The following is a 21,981-nucleotide window of genomic DNA, read 5'->3' on the forward strand; positions in this document are numbered from 1 at the left end:
CCCCTTGCTGCCGATGCGGAGCCCGCCTGACGGTGGCCCACCGACTCATCCAATTGCTGCTTTGAGGCGGCATCTTAATCTACCGGACACGCCACCTCTGGTGCTATCGGACGACGCCACCTCGGCTGACCTGGGGTTACGTTTTGTTCACGAAGGTGGTTTCTGTTCACCACTGTACGGTAGCGCTTTTTGTCCTCATTGACTGACCGCCTGAGGGGTTGATGGGGCACCCCCCTCTTGCTTCCCCCGCCTCCCCCCCCCCCCACCGCTCCACCCAGAGATCCCTTGTCGGCCTTTCCATTTCTTGGTTTTAGTGCCTTGTTTTGACTGATCTTTTGACGACTTGGCTACATGGTCTTTTTTATGGGTTTTTTATCTCTGTTTTGTATTGTGTTAGGTTTCCCAGGATTTGCCTTTCACTTCCTTCCTTTGATAACCATTCCTGGATTGCCACTTAACAGATGAAGGGACTGACGACCTTGCACTTTAGTCCCTTTCACTCCAAACCAACCAACTACTAGTACATATCAAAATCCGATAGCGACAATATCGTGGCCCTTCGAGACTGTTTATCGCTCTGCTGTGTTGCTATTAGCATCAGTCGGGATCCCACGATTGTAATCGAACATCAGATCGATGGGTTCATGGGTGGGGGGGGGGGGGGTTGGGGGCGAGCATTATCAACATTATACAGGGTCTCAACAGTTCCACGTGAGTAGCGCCCAGAAGAACAGACATACTGTCTGCTTGAAAATGCAGGATCGACAGTCAAGTCATGTACATTGTGTCAGTAAATGGACAAGTTCTCAGCAAGACGAGTATCCTTAACGCGACTGCGACAGCGTCTGAAGCATCACGGACTATCAGCCTGGCAACAATTGCAGCAGCTTCCCTTCAGGCAGTGGAAAGGCGAAGTGGGAGGACAATGTTGCGCCTAACGACAACAATGGACACAGGACAGGCATCACAATGTCTTCTTAGATAGGACTCGATTCTTCGTACAAGATCGCAACAGACATACTCGTGTCTGGAGACTCGGAGGGGAAGAAACGTTGCCAAATGGCATTAGCCATTGTCATCAAGGTCCAGCACCATGCTTAATTGTGTGTGGTACCATTGGGTACACAGCACGATCACATTTGTTCACATAACCAGGAATCTAGACAGCAATTGTTAAATTTGTGATGTGTCAAGGTCAGTGTCTGCACCCTGTCTTAGAGGTCTTTCAGCAAGAAAAGGCGAGACTGGACGTTACCTTTGCTGTCCCCAGCCACTTCGATACAAAGGGTGTTAAACTGTCGCACTGGCCAGCACATCCTTCAGATCATTCACCCACTGAAAGCATCTGGTCATGCGTTGTCTAGAGACTAGCACACCACCACCACCACCACCACCACCATCCGCCACCCAACAAGTTCATGAACTAGGGGAAAGACCCAAAGTAGCATGGAAAACGTATGCACTCCTGCCACCAAAGCTCAGTAGAATTGTTGCTCCCAGGAATGGCAGCTCTGCGTACTGTATTTCGCACTTTATACAGCGTGATCCATGAGGAATGATCAGTACTGGGGGATATGACAGGAACGCTCATCTGAAGCAAATACACTTCATATGGACATGTGCCTTACTCCGAATAGTTTCAGCGATAGAATGTTTTATGTACATACGTATGTGTCTTACCCACCTAATTTCTGACGTTTTTAGCCCAACCTACCTCGTTGTTTTCAACCTCTTTGCTCGGGATGTCTTTGGGCCATTAACCTAGCCCGTTGAACACGCAACTGCCAATGGTGTTTTGTAAGAGTAGTAGTTCGAGGGACTGGCAGTGTATCAGAGAGAAGTATCGGCTAGCAGTCTACATTCGCTAGCTAAAATATCACACATGCACACTTATGAAGAAAATGCAGATATGGTGTATGAATACTCCTTCTGCGATGGTAGTGCTCCTTCTGCTGTCGAAGAATACTGTCGGTGCTTTCCGATACGTAGAATTCCCGATCGTTGAGTTTTTACCAGACTTTACAGCACATTGCCTGAAACAGGTATTCTTTCAAGTTCCCATATTTTTCTGAACGTGCAGTTCAGCAACCTGTATAGCGCTCCATGAAGTTTCGGGATTGCAGCCCGATTAAGTTGAACCTTTGCCACGATGTTTCGGCTGGCAGCCATTCAGCCATATCCAGCTGAGTCTTTTGCACTGGACATTGCTAGTCCACATCGCTAACTGTATACCAAACATTGACTCGGAGACGCATGCGCGAAGGCAGCCGCTACATAAACGACCTCCATCGAGTTTCGCGTCCTCTTCGAATATGGCAATGGTGATATTCGCAGAGTTAAGATTCAGATGTCAAAATAGATCAAAGTGACTCACTAGACGTGTCATTAGTCACAAGTTGAGTTGAGTTGTTTGGGGGAAGAGACCAAACTGCGAGGTCATCGGTCTCATCGGATTAGGGAAGGACGGGGAAGGAAGTCGGCCGTGCCCTTTCAAAGGAACCATCCCGGCATTTGCCTGGAGCGATTTAGGGAAATCACGGAAAACCTGAATCAGGATGGCCGCACGCGGGATTGAACCGTCGTCCTCCCGAATGCGAGTCCAGTGTGCTAGCCACTGCGCCACCTCGCTCGCTCATTAGTCACAAAAATGTTTGCTTTCTGAAGGAATTAAAGAAATCACCGGATTCTAAGCCTTATCCAGTTGAAAGCCAGCTTCACGGTTAATAAGATCTTCCGCCAAATGGATTTCCAACGATTCCTTGATAACTGAATCCCAAAAGGATCTCGTGGAGACCAAGATTTAGGGGGCAGAATAATCCATGGAATGTCCTGTGCAGATAAAATGCACGGTTACGGCTGACTTACTGGGCGGCGACATGAGTGTGTGGCGCCCACGTTTAAAAAAAAAAAAAAAAAAAAAAATAATGGCTCTGAGCACCATGAGACTTAAATTCTGAGGTCATCAGTCCCCTAGAACTTAGAACTATTTAAACCTAACTAACCTAAGGACATCACATACATCCATGCCCGAGGCAGGATTCGAACCTGCGACAGTAGCGGTGGCGCGGTTCCAGACTGTAGCGCCTAGAACAGCTCGGCCACTCCGGCCGGCCGATCACGTTCAATGCAGCTTTCACGCACTGCGCGCGTCGCCTGATCGATGTAGGCTTTGTCAAACTGGCAAGGTATTCTGTAGAGTCCAGGCCTCCAAAATTACAGACCGTCGTTTGCCGAACCGAGAAGAGCACAAGTCTTTGTATGTGGGAGGAAGATTACTTTGACATAATATTTCCTTAAGATTCTGCCTAATTTTGATGAAATATTCCCAACGTATGGGAGAAACGCTCTGGACTTGAACGACTCACTGTTTCTCTTGTTGATCTTGTGAGTCGTTAAACTTCTTCTCCGTTAATATGGCATGGAGTGCTCTTTACACCGAGAAATTCGAGAGTTAACCTTGGGTAGCAACAGCAACTCATTGTTGAAACGATGTAGCGTAGTCCTTCTACCTCTAACACGTGTATGGCGAACATTACGCGCGAAGGGCTTGTACCCATTTGATACAGCGCGTCCACAAGCTTAACATTGGTACCAATGCCATAGGACTTAAATTTTGTCACTACTTCTATGACAAGCGCCATTCCGTCCCATTAATAATATTCACTGATGAAGCCACGTTCACTCGTTATGGAATCAACAACACACCTAACAATTAGCGATGATCGAAGGGAAATCAGTTTCCAAGTTGGTTTTTCGATCACTATTTGGTGCGGCATGATCGGTAACATGTTGATAGGTCGAGTGATTTTAGAAGAACGAATGACGGGAGAGAATTACTCACTTTTTTGCAAAATTCGCTAGTTCAACCCCTTAACGACGTTCCTTTGACCATGCGGACTGCAGTGTACTTCCTACATAACAGAGACCCTCCACATTTTCCCGGACGTGTGATGGGAACATCTTGACCACACTGATATAATGGCTGAATTTGTCGAGGTAATACAATTTACTGGCCGCAAAGATCACCAGACCGTACACCATTAGGTTTTTGTTTATGGGTTTGGATGAAGATTGAGGTGTACGAACGAAAGGTGAGTGCTCGAGATGAACTACTTGGTCGCATCATGGACGTTGTTGCCCTTTTTAGGAAGCGTTAAGAGGGGCTCAGTTTTCCCTAGGGCTCACAAATACAGTGAAGTTGACGGTAGGATATTCGAACACTTATCTTGAACTGTAAAACAGCTGTAATAAGATACGTACGATAATCTTAGAGCTGAAGCTGTTGAAAGTACGTGTTTTTCAATTGATGCTTTGTAAAAATCCCTTTGTAATGTTTACTGTTGTACATGTGTAAAGCTGACACTGTACTGAATAATACAGAAAATAAATAACAATGTTTATTAAATGTCTTGTATATTGGAAACCAGTCTGAATAGGGCATATGTCCATACTAAATTTTTTGCTTCAAATGATCGTTCCTGTCATATTTCTGAATATTGACCACTGCTCCTGGGGCAGCCTGTATATTCTAAAGCAGCGATCATCAAATTTTTTGGGTCAGGAGGCAGTACCGAAAATGTCGGGCAGGCCCTCGGACCGCATACGTACCGATCTTATTGTTGTTGTTGTTGTTGTGGTCTTCAGTCCAGAGACTGGTTTGATGCAGCTCTCCATGCTACTCTGTCCTGTGTTAGCTTCATCTCCCTTTACCTACTGCAACCTACATCCTTCTAAATCTGTTTAGTGTATTCATCTCTTTTTTGTCTCCCTCTACGATTTTTACCCTCCATGGTGCCTTCCAATACTAAATTGGTGATCCCTTGATGCCTCAGAACATGTCCTACCAACCGATCCCTTCTTCTAGTCAAGTTGTGCCACAAATTGCCCTTCTCCCCAATTCTGTTCAATACCTCCTCCTTAGTTATGTGATCTACCCATCTAATCTTCAGCATTCTTCTGTAGCACCACATTTCGAAAGCTTCTATTCTCTTCTTGTCTAAACTAATATCGTCCACGTTTCACTTCCATACATGGCTATACTCCATACAAATACTTTCAGAAACTACTTCCTGACACTTAAATCTATACTCGATGTTAAACCGATCTTATTATTCATTGGTAATCTACATAAAGTAGTATGTTATGAGTCCACAATAGATTAGCTGTCGCAAGGACGCGAAAAGTTGGCTGCCAGCCCCCAAGGACTGATCGTTAAAAGTCGATATCATTCGGAACACTTCGTGTCGAGTGTTCTCTGTTTCGTATTGCTGCCACTCTCAACGTTCCCAAAGCCGTGACACTGTAACTGACGGATAAAGTGCTGCTGTTGTTGTTGATTGTGTGAGCGGATGATTAATAGCAGTAACTGTACATATATTCAAATAGGTTACTCAAAATGAGACACGATCATAAATGTTTTGAATGTCATTTTTCTTCTACTCTGTGCGTTGTGTTACAACAGCCTTAATTTAATGTAATTTCATGTTGCATATTGCATAATGCTGCAAGTATGTACCGCATTTGAGGAAGACGTCTCTATAATGACCATTCACGAATCCATGCTGCTTCTGTGTCAAAACTTATACCATAGGAACAGATTTGTAAGCGTCGCGCACGCCCGAGTTGTCAGTACTGGAGGCCAAACGTTAAGACATTCCGCCTTGTCTAACCTCGCTATGACAGCGCTACTTATCTCTCAGCCGGTGAAGTGAGCGGCCAACTATACGTAGGTCACGGTCGAATCCGCTAGCACCAATTAAAAATTAAGCACATCTTAAAATATTAGTCTCTTTTAGTATTTTTGTTTGTTAATGAGCAGGAAAACTACACACGTAAAAGAAACTCGTAGCGTTGGTTGATGTTTTTGGATTCGGCTGTCAGTTGCTAGATGAATGTTTTGTATAAAATATAGCTGAGAGCAGCGGACCGCATGAATATTCGATTCGGGCCACATGCGGCTCACGGGCCGCACTTTGACGACCACTGCTCTTAAGTCACCTGAAAAGATTATGGCCTATTTTTCCTACTATACTGTGTACGCACAACCCAGGGTGATTCCTCCTGAATCTCCCATAATTTGTGAAGTGAGTCTACATGTAAAAATAAACCGAAAAAGTCCTATGAACATGACAAATTTTCAACCGCTATGAAACTGGAGCAGGTTGAAGATTGCACACGTCCATGAGTGATTATGAAGATAAGTGTGAATATTATTTACCGAAATGCTGTATAGGTGCTGTGGTGGGCCGGCTGGGGTGGCCGAGCGGTTCTAGACGCTACAATCTGGAACCGCGCGACAGCTACGGTCGCAGGTTCGAATCCTGCCTCGGGCATGGATGAGTGTGATCTCCTTAGGTTAGTTAGGTTTTAGTAGTTCTAAGTTCTAGGGGACTGATGACCTCAGAAGTTAAGTCCCATAGTGCTCAGAGACATTTGAACCATTTTGCTGTGGTGGACAGAATAATGCGGAGACAGATGACTGATCCATCCTGCAAGAGGTGTGGGGGTTCTCCAACAGATGGCAGCGCTGTGAGGTCGCACCGAGGTAACAGCGGCAAGCGCATCCATTGTACGTACAATTATGGGTTGGAGCAGTCGTGAGTCGTGTGCGTGTCGTGCTAGAGTGTTGTTTAATCGAAGAAGTCCATTGTGTCTGTGAATAAGAATACGTTCATCCATGCAGAATACGCAGACATGTTTGTGGCTGGGTATTGTAATGGCAGTGCTTGCGGGGCTGTGATCGAAGTGGTTTCCCTGATTGTCGAATCCGCTATGCCAGGGTATTTCCCAGGCTTTTTCAGACATTAACTAAATCTAGGAAGCTACCCAGTGAACACGTAACATCAGAATGCGAGGCCGTCCAGTAAGTTGAGCAAAGGAGAGGCATTATTACAAAAATACAATGGGGTCCCACAGCAGTGCACGGCGCACTGGCAGTCAGCTCTATATCCACAAACGCGAATCTGGCTACTTTACATTCCGATGGCTTGTACGCATGCCATGTGCAGCCTGTGCAACATCTGCATCCAGGTACTCAGTAAGCAGGCAACAATTTTGTGAATGGTTGGTTGTACACAGACGTCGTGCGGTACAATTTTTTTTATAGGTGAGGCTACATTTACATGCAGTGCTATTATGAACACCCGCAGTTATCATACATGAGTGATGGAGACCCCACATGACACTAAGGAAACAAGATTCCACGTTAGGTTCTCAGTGAACGTCTGGTGTGATATGATTGATGACTTGGTGCTAGGGCCTGTGCTCGTCCCAAATCGCATGACAGCTGCAACATACGCACATTTCCTCATAGAAGGCCTACACGCACTTACGTAAGACGTGACATTAGAGCAACGACGGAAAATTTGTCAGCAACATGATAGATCACCGATTCACTGTACCAGCAAGTATCCCAGAATCTGAATAACATATTCCCTCAACAGTGGATTGGCCGTTGCGGATCCATTAACTGGCCTGTCAGATGACCCGACGTAACGCCACAAGACTTCTGGTCGTGGGACTGGTTAAAGGAGGATGTGTACGCTACGAAGGTGGTTGGACATGAAGAACTTGTCGCTCGCATCCCGACACTGTTTCCCGCATTAATGGCGAGCCGCCGAAATGATGATCGATGTGCAACACAACACACCAGCCAACGCGTTGACAAGTGCATTGAGTTGGGAGGGGGACATTTTGAATACCTCTTGCAGGATGGGTCAGTCATCTGTTCTACCATCATTCTGTCCACCAAAGCGCCTACGCAGCATTTCGGTAAGTAATATTAACATTTGGTTACATAATCATTCATGGATGTGTGTAGTCTTCAGTCTGCTCTAGTTCCTTAACGATCGAAAATCGGACACATGTTCATAGGATTTTTTCGGTTTATTTTTGCTTGAAGTGTAACCTCACAAATTACACTGGTGTCCTAAATTAAAGCAACAATCCGCTATTTCCCCGTTCCGTGTCTAATTCACGATATAATCATACAGACTCTCAACAGACGTCAGTACGGTCGTTTTCTGTCCGGAAGATTGCGTTCTGGTCAATGGAGAACCATGCCAACGATGACATCAGGGCACCTGTCAGACAGGGTAATGTTTGCCAGGTAGTCCCACATCGGGAATCGCTGTGTATACCGTCACAGACTGTGCAGTATGGCACAGAGAAGACTGCTACCAGACACACTGCGGTGGAAGGCCATAGGGAGAATGGAAACAGGACAGTCGCGAACTGGTGTCCGATGGTTTAATGTGAATCGTGCAGTTGTTTCTCAGATGTGGCGACATTTTATAGCGACCGAAGCTGTATCCCGAAGACCAGGGCAGGGTCGACCACGGGTAACGTCAGAAAGAGAGAACCGTCTTTGGCCGTAAGAGCACGACGGTACCGCCGTAGTACTGCAAAGCAACTGACATCTGATTGCAGCATTCACTGGACGTGTTGCATCGAGGCAAATAGTTACAGAAGGCTTCGGAAGAGTGGCCTTTATTGTTGGAGACGTACTGCATGTGTACCTCTGACGCGTCTTCACAGACGGGAACGTCTAAGAGTGGAGTCGTCAATATGCCACCTGGACGGTCGACCCGTGGACCAATGTTTTTTTCACAGATGAGTCCCGATTTCGTCTGGAGAGTGATTCTCGACGGATTAACATCCGAAGGAACCCGATTTTGGGACCCAAACATTGTGGAAGACACCAATATCGAGAAGAATCCCTAATGTTGTGGGCTGGGCCGGCCGCGGTGGCCGAGCAGTTCTAGGCGCTTCAGTCCGGAACCGTGCTGCTGCTACGGTCGCAGGTTCGAATCGTGCCTCGGGCACGGTTGTGTGTGATGTCCTTAGGTTGTTACGTTTAAGTAGTTCTAAGTCTAGAGGTCTGATGACCTCAGATGTTAAGTCCCATAGTGCTTGGAGGCATTTGAATTTTTGTTGTGGGATTGTGTTGACAGGTCGATCACCTCTTCGTGAAATTGTTCGAATTGGCAAGGTTTAACTGCTGTCAGGTATTGTGACGAGATCTTCGGACATGATGTGCAGTTGTCACGAGGTGCTGTGAACCCGGACTTCGTACTGATGAGCGATAATGCTCGACCTCATGAGCGCAGTTGGTTGATGTTTTCTTGAAAGTGGAAGATGCTGCACGCTTGGCGTGGCCTGCTCGCTCTCCCAATTTGAATCCCATAAAGCATGTCTGCGATGCAGTACGGAGACAGGTTCCATCACGTCATCACTCAACAACCATTCTCTGAGAGTTGCGAGCAGTTCTGCAGGAAGGATGGGCGTTATTGCCTCAACATGAGGTTTATGACATCATTGACAGTATGCCCCGTCGTCTTCAGGTTTCCATTGCTGCCAGAGGTGGTCACAACCCATAATAAGCACACAAACCAGTTGTCAGAATTTGTGTACAAATCTGTTAAGTTGGTGGTAGTGGTGGTGAGTTCCTGTGGAACCAGACTGCTGAGGTCATTGATCCCTAGGTTTACACACTGCTTAACCTAACTTAAGCTAAGGACAACACACATACCCATGCCCGAGGGAGGACTTGAACTTGCGACGGGGGAGCCGCGCGAACCGTGGCAAGGCGCCTTGAAGCCCGCGGCTATCCCGCGCGGCCGCTAAGTTTGAGAAAAACAAAGAACGTTTCTGTCTACTGTTATGCATGTTGCAGTTTCCAGAATGAGATTTTCAATCTGCAGCGGAGTGCGCGTTGATATGAAACTTCCTAGCAGATTAAAACTGTGTGCCGGACCGAGACTCGAACTCGGGACCTTTGCCTTTCATGGACAAGTGCTCTACCAATTTTTTTAAAAAATTCTTTGTTGATCTCATTTTGTTTTATTTTGTTCGTTGTATATATTCGGGGAGGACGTCTCATGACACCCGTTCAGGTTGTTCTTTTATCCGTTCACTCAGTTTTTTTTTATTACAGAGGGTAGCTAAAAACTCTATCCACTGCGCCAACTGTAACACACAACAACTGAGCTACCCAAGCACGACTCGCGCCCCGTCCTCGCAGCTTTACTTCTGCCAGTATCTCGTCTCCTACCTTCCAAACTTTACAGAAGCTCTCCTGCGAACCTTGCAGAACTAGCACTCCTGAAAGAAAGGATATTGCGGAGACATGGCTTAGCCACAGCCTGGGGTATGTTTCCAGAATGAGATTTTCACTCTGCAGCGGAGTGTGCACGGATATGAAACTTCCTGGCAGATTAAAACTGTGTGCCGGACCGAGACTCGAACTCTGCCTTTCGCGGGCAAGTGCTCTACCAGCTGAGATACCCAAGCATGACTCACGCCCCGTCCTCAGCTTTACTTCTGCCAGTACTTCGTCTCCTGCCTTGCTTGGGTAGCTCAGTTGGTAGAGGACTTCCCCGCGACAGGCAAAGATCTCTAGTTCGAGTCTCGGTACGGCACACAGTTTTAATTAGCCAGGGAGTTTCATGTTGCAGTTGCTTACATCTGTGTTCTTCACATTGTTTCTACATTACTATCACATGTTTATACTGTTTTGTGCCAAAATAAAAGCAACCTTGAAAAATTCCCGTCTGTCGCTTTAATTTTGGACACCAGTGTGTGTGATGTTCCTCCTGAATTAAACTGGATGTAAATTTTCATTATTTGCGGTGCTTCATCATTGCAGTGCAACACTATATTTCTGACACACGGTGTATTTCTCTTTTTGTTTGACAGTAATATTAAAGTGTACGAGGTGTTCCTAATAGGAGGTTTTCATTATTATTACTGCGTGGCAGGAACGCAGCAGCGCACAAGACGGTGTCCAAGTCTCGCGGGGCGGTGAGCCTGGACCGCAACGGCGCCGGCGCCGGATTGGGCCACAGAGCCGCGGCGCCGCCCCCGCAGGCGCACCAGCCGCTGCGCAGGGCCAAGAGCCAGGCGCGGCCGCCCCCGCCGCCGCCGCAGGCGCCCAGCCCCCCTCCAGAGCCAGAGCCAGAACCGGAGCCGGAGCCACAGGCCGCAGACACGGCGGAGGCGCAGGACGCCGAGCTGCAGCGCTACCTGGACGACTTCTCGCCGCCGGCGACGCCGCCGCCCTTCGACGACGAGCCGGACGAGGGAGAGCCCGAGGCCGGGGCGGAGCTGGACGCCGCCGTGGACGCCAGCACGTCGTTCGTGTTCCAGAAGCTGCCCAACGTGGGCGGCCCGGCGCGCGCGCCGGTGCAGCTCGCCGAGGAGCGGCCCGACCGCTTCAAGACGTACGCCGCGGGCAAGCCGGGGGCGGCGCCGGGGGCCAGGCCCAAGGGGGCGGCTGCAGCGGCTCCGGCGGCGCGCAGGTCGCAGCCGGCCAAGACCACCGTCCGCAGGTCCGAGGTCGGTATGCACCACGCACTCTGTCGCTTCGCGGCTCTCACTGTACCAAAGCACTGACTACTGCTCGCTTTCCACTGTTCGCAATACATAGAAAGAAGGATCCTTTATTATATGATTATACACTCTTGGCCATTAAAATTGCTACACAAAGAAGAAATGCAGATGGTAAACGGGTACTTATTGGACAAATATATTATACTAGAACTGACATGTGATTACATTTTCACGCAATTTGGGTGCATAGATCCTCAGAAATCAGTACCCAGAACAACCACCTCTGACCGTAATAACGGCCTTGATACGCCTGGGCATTGAGTCAAACAGAGCTTGGATGGCGTGTACAGGTACAGCTCCCATGCAGCTTCAACACGATACCACAGTTCATCAAGAGTAGTGACTCGCGTATTGTGACGAGCCAGTTGCTCGGCCAGACGTTTTCAATTCGTGAGAGATCTGGAGAACGTGCTGGCCAGGGCAGCAGTCGAACATTTTCTGTATCCAGAAAGGCCCGTACAAGTCCTGCAACATGCGGTCGTGCATTATCCTGCTGAAATGTAGGGTTTCGCATGTATCGAATGAAGGGTAGAGCCACGGGTCGTAACACATCTGAAATGTAACGTCCACTGTTCAAAGTGCCGTCAATGCGAACAGGAGGTGACCGAGACGTGTAACCAATGGCACCCCATACCGTCACGCCGGGTCATACGCCACTATGGTGATGACGAATACACGCTTCCAATGTGCGTTCACCGCGATGTCGTCAAACACGGACGCGACCATCCTGATGCTGTAAGCAGAACCTGGATTCGTCCGAAAAAATGACGTTTTGACATTCGTGAGTACACCATCGCAGGAGCTCCTGTCTGTGATGCAGCGTCAAGGGTAACCGCAGCCGTGGTCTCCGAGCTGATAGTCCATGCTGCTGCAAACGTCGTCGAACTGTTCGTGCAGGTGGTTGTTGCCTTGCAAACGTCTCCGTTGCAGCCATGCGGATAAGATGCCTGTCATTTCGACTACTAGTGATACGAGGCCGTTGGGATCCAGCACGGCGTTCCGTATTACCCTCCTGAACCCACCGATTCCATATTCTGCTAACAGTCATTGGATCTCGACCAACGCGAGCAGCAATGTCGCGATACGATAAACCGCAATCGCGATAGGCTACAATCCGACCTTTACCAAAGTCGGAAACGTGATGGTGCGCATTTCTCCTCCTTAGACGAGGCATCACAACAACGTTTCACCAGGCAACGCCGGTCAACTGGTGTTTGTGTGTGAGAAATCTGTTCGAAACTTTCCTCATGTCAGCACATTGTAGGTGTCACCACCGCCGACAATCTTTTGTGAATGCTCTGAAAAGCTAATCATTCGCATATCACAGCATCTTCATCCTGTCGGTTAAATTTTGTGTCTGTAGCACGTCATCTTCGTGGTGTAGCAATTTTAATGGCCAGTAGTGTATGATAGCGGAACAAACACTGGTAGCAGTTACTTCTGTAAAATATCTGGAAGTATGCGTACGGAACGATTTGAAGTGGAATGATCATATAAAATTAATTGTTGGTAAGGCGGGTGCCAGGTTGAGATTCATTGGGAGAGTCCTTAGAAAATGAAGTCCATCAACAAAGGAGGTGGCTTACAATACACTCGTTCGACCTATACTTGAGTATTGCTCATCAATGTAGGATCCGTACTAGGTCGGGTTGACACAGGAGGTAGAGAAGATCCAAAGAAGAGCGGCGCGTTTCGTCACAGGGTTATTTGGTTAGCGTGATAGCGTTACGGAAATGGTTAGCAAACTCAAGTGGCAGACTCTGCAAGAGAGGTGCCCTGCATCGCGGTGTAGCTTGCTGTCCAGGTTTCGAGAGGGTGCGTTTCTGGATGAGGTATCGAATATATTGCTTCCCCCTACTTATACCTCCCGAGGAGATCACGAATGTAAAATTAGAGAGATTCGAGCGCGCACGGAGCCTTTCCGGCAGTCGTTCTTCCCGCGAACCATACGCGACTGGAACAGGAAAGGAAGGTAATGACAGTGGCACGTAAAGTGCCCTCCGCCACTCACCGTTGGGTGGCTTGCGGAGTATAAATGTAGATGTACATGTACGAGCCAAAGAAACTGGTACATCTACCTAATATCGCGTAGGGCCCCTGCGAGCATGCAGAAGAGCCGCATCACGACATGGCATGGACTCGACTAATGTCTGAAGTAGTGCTGGAGGGAACTGACACCATGAGTCGTGCAGGGCTGTCCATAAATCAGTAAGAGTACGAGCGGGTGGAGATCTCTTCTGAACAGCACGTTGCAAGGCATCCCAGATGTGCTCAAAAATTTTTATGTCTGGGAAATTCGGTGGCCAGCGGAAGTGTTTACTCAGAAGCCACTCTGTTGCAATTCTGAACATGTGGCTTGTCGCATTGCGCTGCTGGATTTGCCCAAGTTCATTGGAATGCACAACGGACATTAATGGATACAGCTGATAAGACAGGATGCTTACGTACGTGTCACCTGTCAGAGTCGTATCTAGACGTATCAGAGGTCCCATATCATTCAAACTGCTCACGGCCCACACCATTACAGAGCCTCCACCAGACTGAACAGTCCCCTGCTGACATGGAGGGTTCGTGGGTTCATGAGGTTGTCTCCATACCCATACACGTCCATCCGCACCACACAATTTGAAACGAAACTCGTCCGACCAGACAACATGTATCCAGTCATCAACAGTCCAATGTCGGTGTTGACGGACCCCCGCGAGGCGTAAAGCTTTGTGTCATGCAGTCATCAAGTACTTTGCCTCCGAAAGTCCATATCGATGATGTTTCGTTGAATGGTTCGCACGATGACACTTTTTGATGGCCCATCATTCAAATCCGCAGCAATTTACGGAAGGTTTGCACTTCTGTCACGTTGAACGATTCTCTTCAGTCGTCGTTGGTCCCGTTCTTGCAGGATCTTTATCCGGCCGCAGCGATTTCGGGGTTTGATGTTTTGCCTGATTCTTGATATTCACGGCACACTCGGGAAATGGTCGTATGGGAAAATCCCCACTTCATCGCTACCTAGAAGCTGCTTTGTTCAAAATGGTTCAAATGGCTCTGAGCACTATGGGACTTAACATCTCAGGGCATCAATCCCCTAGAACTTAGAACTACTTAAACCTAACTAACCTAAGGACATCACACACATCCATGCCCGAGGCAGGATTCGAACCTGCGACCGTAGCGGTCGCGCGGTTCCACACTGAAGCGTCTAGAACCGCTCGGCCACACCGGCCGGCGAAGATGCATTGTCCCATCGCTCGTGCGCCGACTATAACACATTGACATGGAGGCTTAAAATGTCTGTACTGCCAAGGGACCATGGACCTTAATACGAGACATAAATCTGAACTTGATACCTATACCAATTCCTGAGAAGAAGGGTTCTTAACAGCTGGACAGACAGATAAACAGATGGGCAACAAAGCGATCCTAGAAGACTTCTGTTTTTCACAGATTGAGGCACGGAACCCTAATTAGTAACAGAACTTTACTTTTTTTCTACGCGATAGTTAAAATTTGGATTATGTCTCTTAGCTGTCTAATATGTTGCAAAAGCCGGCCGGTGTGGCCGTGCGGTTAAAGGCGCTTCAGTCTGGAACCGCGTGACCGCTACGGTCGCAGGTTCGAATCCTGCCTCGGGCATGGATGTGTGTGATGTCCTTAGGTTAGTTAGGTTTAATTAGTTCTAAGTTCTAGGCGACTGATGGCCTCAGAAGTTAAGTCGCATAGTGCTCAGAGCCATTTGAACCATGTTGCAAAAAAAATACACTCACAGTAAAGTACTGAACAAAATCCAAAACAATCCATTGAGGGCAGGAGCAAACAAAAATTTCGCGCGAAGAGTTGAGTAGTTACCTAAAATTCAACGGAAATGGAAGTCCAGGAAAATTTATTTCGAAATACACCCAACAACATCAGTGAAAACTAGTACTATATAACGACGAAATTTGCATGGTAACATCAAAGAATATAGCACAATCATGCTTAAAATTTTTGTTAATTGCGTTGCATCATAAAGGAAATGCCTAGACGTACAGTGAAAAGTCAGTGATATGCTACACTAAAACTTATCTTAATAATAGTCTACAAATATGTACAACGCATAACTGAAACATGCTGTTGATGTAGATATGACCTCTTAAATAGGACCACGGGATAGAAAACATACGGATTAAGTGTTCTGACAAAATTATCTGCGAGAGATAATGACAGTCATGGTCAAAACCGGTTGGAGAAGATTTTTCTACAAAAGCAACTTATCATTTGGCGGCGCTCCGCCCTCCCCTCCACCTCCCGCCCCCATCATTTTCCTCGTACATTTTCATCGTCCTCAGTTTGCGCTAGTAATTGTGATATGTACTGCATTTAAGTCTCCAAGCGCCCGGTACTATTAGACTATTGTGATAACGTCCTGCATAGAAATCTTACGGTTATGGCGTCTCTGGCGCCCCTCTCAGCTTGGTGCCTGAAGCGACGACTTGTGCTGCTTGAGCCTTAAACCAGCCCTACCTATGTTAATAATTCAAGGGAGCAATTAAATGCTAATAATCCCATTATAAAGTACAAAACACTCATTCTCTCTCTCTCTCTCTCTTTCTCTCTCTCTCTCGTGTCATCCAACGTTATACATGTACCAATAACAGAAAGCCAGACTCCAATCGCCACCTATGTTCCGGGTCGTTTCTCGGACTGTGTTGAATGTCTATCGGTTTCAGATCTAGAAAAGTTAGTCATAGTTCTTCCTCACTGCTTCAGTTAAGTTCTCGGTAACTGTCGTAAACAACAACAACTACTACTTTGTGGTCTGCTTTAATCGCAGTGGATCTGAAAATTGTTTCTATGACCCAATGCCCTTCCTCGGCACAACGCATTTTATTCTAAGGTGCACGCTGTCAGTCTGTCCATCTGTTCTTTCTTTTGTGTACCAACCGTTTGTGTGCTGGGGTCGGGAATGACCCGCTAGTCACCTATATGAGTGTGAAAAATAGCCTACAAACCAAGCTCTAGTTCGCCTGTATATAAGAGTAACGATAGTTCAATCAGAAAGTGGACTCGTTCCAGCGGATTACACTACATGATAAACTGAAAGAAAATTTCAGCAAACATGCAATAAACTGACACTATAGGAGTAACAAAATATAAGTGTCTGTGTACCGACACATTCATTGTGTTTTTTATAAAATGAAAAGGCGATAAGCTCATTATGACGGAAAAAACTCGCAGACCTGCGTTATTGGCCCCCATTAACTCTTGCGCATATTGATTCCGTTTTCACTAGTGCTGCATATTCGTGTCGCTTCGATACGCAAACTGCATATTACACACAGAGCCTAAGGAAAGCAAAAATCTTCATTATCGAACACTATTCTACACACATCAAAAAAAGTTTTGCATCGCCTCGGTTAGAGTTCCGGAACCTGTATTGAAAATTGGAATACAGATTAACATAAACATCATTTCCGCCCATTTTATTGTTCATGAAAACCACGCATTGCATGTTGTACCACCATACAGCGAGACCTTCAGAGGTGGTGGTCCAGATTGCTGCACACACCGCTACCTCTAATACCTAGTAGCACGTCCTCTTGCATTATGCGTGTCTATATTCGTCGTGGCATACTATCCACAAGTTCAGCAAGGCACTAACGGTCCAGATTGTCCCACTCCTCAACGGCCGTTCGGCGTAGATCCCTCAGAGTGGTTGGTGGGTCACGTCGTCCATAAATAGCCCTTTTCAGTCTATCCCAGGCTTGTTCGATAAAGTTCATGTCTGGAAAACATGCTGGCCACTTTAGTCGAGCTTTGTCGTCATCCTGAAGGAAGTAATTCACAAGATGTGCACGATGGAGGCGCGAATTATCGTCCATGAAGACGAATGCCTCGCCAATACGTTGCCGATATGGTTGCACTATCGGTCGGAGGATGGCATTCACCTATCATACAGCCGTTACGGCGCCTTCCATGACCACCAGCAGCGTACGTCGGCCCCACATAATGCCACCCCAAAACATCAGGTAACCTCCACCTTGCTGCACTTGCTGGACAGTGTGTCTAAGGCGTTCAGTCTGACCGGGTTACCTCCAGACACGTCTCCGACGATTGTCTGGTGGAAAACATATGCGACACTTCCGGTGAGGAGAACGTGATGACAGTCCTGAGCGGTCCATTCGGCATGTTGTTGGGCCCATCTGTACCGCGCTGCATGGTGTCATGGTTACAAAGATGGACCTCGCCATGGACGTCGGGAGAGAACTGGGCATCATGCAGCCTATTGCGTACAGTTTGAGGCGTAACGCGACGTCCTGTGGCTGCACGAAAAGCATTATTCAACATGGTAGCGTTGCTGTCAGGGTTCCTCCGAGCCGTAATCCGTAGGTAGCTGTCATTCACTGCAGTAGTAGCCGTTGGGCGGCCTGAGCGGGGCATGTCATCGACAGTTCCTGTCTCTCTGTATCTCCTCCATCTCCGAACAACATCGTTTTGGTTCTCTACGAGACGCCTGGACACTTCCCTTGTTGAGAGCCCTACCTGGCACAAAGTAACAACGCTGACGCGATCGAACCGCTGTATTGACCATCTAGGCATGGTTGAACTACGGTCAACACGAACCGTGTGCCTCCTTCCTGGTGGAATGACTGGAACTGATGGGCTGTCGGACCCCCTCCGTCTAATAGGCGCTGCTTGTGCATGATTGTTTACATCTTTGGGCAGGTTTAGTGACATCTCTGAACAATCAAAGGGACTGTGTCACAGTCAACGACTATCTGCAGGAGTTCTGGGAACTGGGGTGATGAAAAACTTTTGTTTATGTGTGTATGTTAAGTGACGCCCTTTGGTTAAAATTTTGATGCTGCTTCATTATAAATTATTTCAAAATTAAGTATCTAGAAAACTAAGATCGATAGACGAGTGCAACGAAAGGTATGTTTTTTGTGAAAGCTGTAAGAATTTTACACATAAATTATACAGAAGTTTCGAAATAGTTCGAAAAACTGCTAACAGATGGTGCTCTAAGCTGTGCAGCTCGTACAGTATCCGCGTGCATAATTCATCCTCTGCAAGCAGTTTTTTCAGTCACAACACAATCTTTTTGAAATGTCCGACACTGGCAGTACGGAGATGGAGCAAACGAACAGTGAAATTTTCCATCACATCCTATAGTGTCTCAACGGACATGGGCCATATACCATACAAATCGCCAGTTCCAGTTTGTCAACCGTGGGGGGAGGGGGGGGGGGATGGGTCCGGTAGATGTTTCTTTCAATGTGCCCCATAAAAAGAAGTCACAAGGTGTCACGTCGCGCAAATATGAAGGCCAGTCCATCCCTGCGCCATTTAATTTGCAATAATCCAACGCAGATACTCAGCCCCCGATGTATTTATCTAGAATGCCCAGCACCTGTTTTCTGCGATGTGATCTGGCCCCATCTTGCACGAACAACTCGTTGCCTTGTCGATCCTCCAACGCTAACTGTGTGACGACAAATTGTTCCAAAATTGCAACTTAACATTCACTAGTGATCGTTTCTCGCATGAAAAAAGGACCAATAAGTGCCTACGCTGAATACTATAGCCCAAACAGCAACTCTTCGTTTCACACAAAATGGGCTTTTCCGAACCCCAAAACAGGCAGTTTTGTTTATTCGCGATTCCATTCAGGTGGAAATGTGCTTCATCTGTGAACCAGATCCATTCAGGTGGAAATGTGCTTCATCTGTGAACCAGATGAAGCCAACATCAAATCTTGTCGGCAAAGTCAGAACTCTGTCGCACAGTTGTGGCCTGGTGGCTTTACATTTTGAATGGAAACGTGTAGGCTCTCATTAGCATTTTCTGCGTTCTAGAACGCTTCAAATCAGTCTCTGCTGCAATTCTTCGGACGGATTTCCTTGGATTTTGCTGAATAACTCCAGAAACCGTGGTGACACTTTGAGGAGTAACTACCGTTTGCCTGGAGCCAACACTCCCCGCTAGATCGTACGCGACGCTACCTTTCCGCTGATATTTGACAAAGAGCTTGCGAATTGTTTTCGCATCGATTCCTTTTAGAACGTTAAATCGTGTTTGAAAACTGCTCCTTGTTGCCGTGGGATTGTGTTCTGACCTGTGGTATTCCAGACAAGAAGAACATGTTGTTCAATGGAATACATGATTTCAACCCCTTTCTTTTTCAGTACTCTAACCTCCCTTCACGTTTCAACGGTAGAACTGATCGCTCTAAGACGAACCGAGCCGCGTTGTGAAGGGCGCTAGAACTAGTTTGTCAAAGGACCAGAACAATAACGTCTGAGGCTAGGGTTTCGAAGTGAGCAAGTTACGGCACCGGGGAGTGTTTGTCTTTGAAATGAGGGGATCGTAAGAAGTCGAAATGAGCGAGCATTAGAAGTCGAATTGTCGGTCCAGTATCATCCTGGGAAAATTTGAATGAGGTATCGGAGGGGGGGAGGGGATTTGACCTAATGAGCGAATGAGAAGAGAGGGCGGAGAACAAGTTTTATCATAAAATTTTTGGACTTGGTGTTGAATAATGTTACGTATTTTTTGAATTTGAAGGCATACATGAATGACTGAGTTTGATGGAGAACGGGGCGCGTTAATTGCTGTTCAGAGAAATTTGTTCCGGATGATTTGTATTTTCTTGAAGTTAGTGTTTACTGCCAGGGACCAGATTTCGGAGGCGTAAGTGATTTTGGGGAGTAGTAAAACTACGTATATACAAATTTTAGTCCTGATGGTGAGAGGATGACTTTTGATATGCGGATACGTCTGGTGAAGCAGGAGGGTGGCACTCTTGCAAATGTGATCGATGTACTGATAGCCCTGAGCTGCGGCGCACTATTTATAGGCAATACGTATTGCGATTACAGCGCTATCTGTTAACATCTTTTCGAACTATTTCGAAACTTCTGTATAAATTTTTTTTACAGCTTTCGCAATAGACATACGGTTAGTTGCACTCGTTTCTCGATCTTAGTTTTCGAGGTATTTAATTTTGAAGTAAGACACTCTTTCACCGGGCACTCTGTACTTACGAAGTAGTAGGTGTCGACTAAGCAGAAAGCGATAAAACTGTCATTTGTTCTTATTTTACTTTATGGCGACACTTTGTGCGGATTGCGATAGTTGTTTATTCATATTTACCTTCACGAACAGTTATCCTGTGGGAAAATCTAGTTTTGTTGGGTTTACAGATGGATCCTAAAATTAAACTGACTTAATATTTCAACAATCCAACAGACAGCTAAGTTCAGGTGAGATTGTTGTGTGAAGTAAGACACTCTTTCACCAGGCACTCTGTACTTAACGTAGTAGTAGGTGTCGACTAAGCAGAAAGCGATAAAACTGTCATTTGTTCTTATTTTACTTCATGGCGACACTTTGTGCGGATTGCGATAGTTGTTTATTCATATTTACCTTCACGAACAATTATCCTGTGGGAAAGGCTAGTTTTGTTGGGTTTACAGATGGATCCTAAAATTAAACTGACTTAATATTTCAACGATCCAGCAGACAGCTAAGTTCAGGTGAGGTTGTTGAGCCGATCAATTTGGCAAAGATGGCGGCCAATTGAACCGCTGAAATAATATATCAGTTACCTTCGAGTTCCAACAGAACATCCGGCAAAGTTATCAAGCTGGGAAAGCAGTTAACAGTTTTTTCTGTATAGTAAGTTAAGAGCGACGTCTTGGATCACACACCAGTAAAGAATATGGCACAGTAGGCAATAGAATATATTTAATGTGGGCGAACAATGTCGGGCGCATTACAGCGCTTTCAAACGAAGATAAATCAATAAGAGCGCATGCGGAATCTTTGCCTCTGCAGATTACGGCTTAGCCTTAATTCTGGCTTAAGTGTCTTCAAACGCGTGAAACCGTCCAAGGAAGAGCTAAAGTTAGTCAGAAACTGATACAGAGTTATGATTTAACACAGATAAACTAATCATCTTTTTCATGATATCTTTCCCTTACCTTATTCAAATCATTTACCTGTAACAGTTTTTTGAAGTAGTCACTTTTAATTATATTTTTTAACAGAACGAACCATCACCGTAGGATGAATGTGCTCTAAACTAATTGCAATATTTTTATTTCTGATAGCTTCGTATTTAGTGGTAGCCTATGGAATCTTGAAATTTCATTTGTTAGTGAAAGTTAACCAGCTGACCCATCGCCACCTCAGCAGTCCAAATAAAATTAGTTTTTTGTCCATTCTCAGTTACATTCGTGCTGTCAGATACAGACGTATGATATTTTTCTGATTTTTTGAGTAGATGCAATCAGTATCCAAACCTTTGCCAGAAATAAAACACAAATGAATTGTATTACATCATAAAATTGTTAATTTATATAAATAAAAGGAAATCAACGATGTTGGGTGAAAGATGCGCAGAAATGTAAATTTCTTTCATTTTATTCGTGTTATATTAATGCTCTTTGATCAAAATCTCAACGCCAGCGGCAGTAGTCTATTTTTGTTTAAAATTTTGAGTCACTAAAATTAGGTTGTTACTGATTTTCAAGATTGTGGAAGATTATGAATAAACCTCAAGCAAAATTACATATTGAGTCAAAGGTAATGCAGACAGCGATCTCAGATGCA

General features: G+C 46.2%; 1 protein-coding gene across 1 annotated transcript in view; it reads left to right on the forward strand.

The window, feature by feature from the left end:
* LOC124795175 (serine/arginine repetitive matrix protein 1-like) overlaps positions 1-21,981 on the forward strand; it is a 475,479-nt gene that overhangs the window by 433,786 nt on the left and 19,712 nt on the right. The window contains exon 4 of the mRNA XM_047259074.1: positions 10,758-11,334. Coding sequence (XP_047115030.1) covers positions 10,758-11,334 — 577 coding nt within the window. The remainder of the gene's footprint in view (positions 1-10,757; positions 11,335-21,981) is intronic.

The sequence above is a fragment of the Schistocerca piceifrons genome, chromosome 4, assembly GCF_021461385.2.
Source record: "Schistocerca piceifrons isolate TAMUIC-IGC-003096 chromosome 4, iqSchPice1.1, whole genome shotgun sequence".
NCBI classification, from domain to species: Eukaryota; Metazoa; Arthropoda; class Insecta; order Orthoptera; family Acrididae; genus Schistocerca; species Schistocerca piceifrons.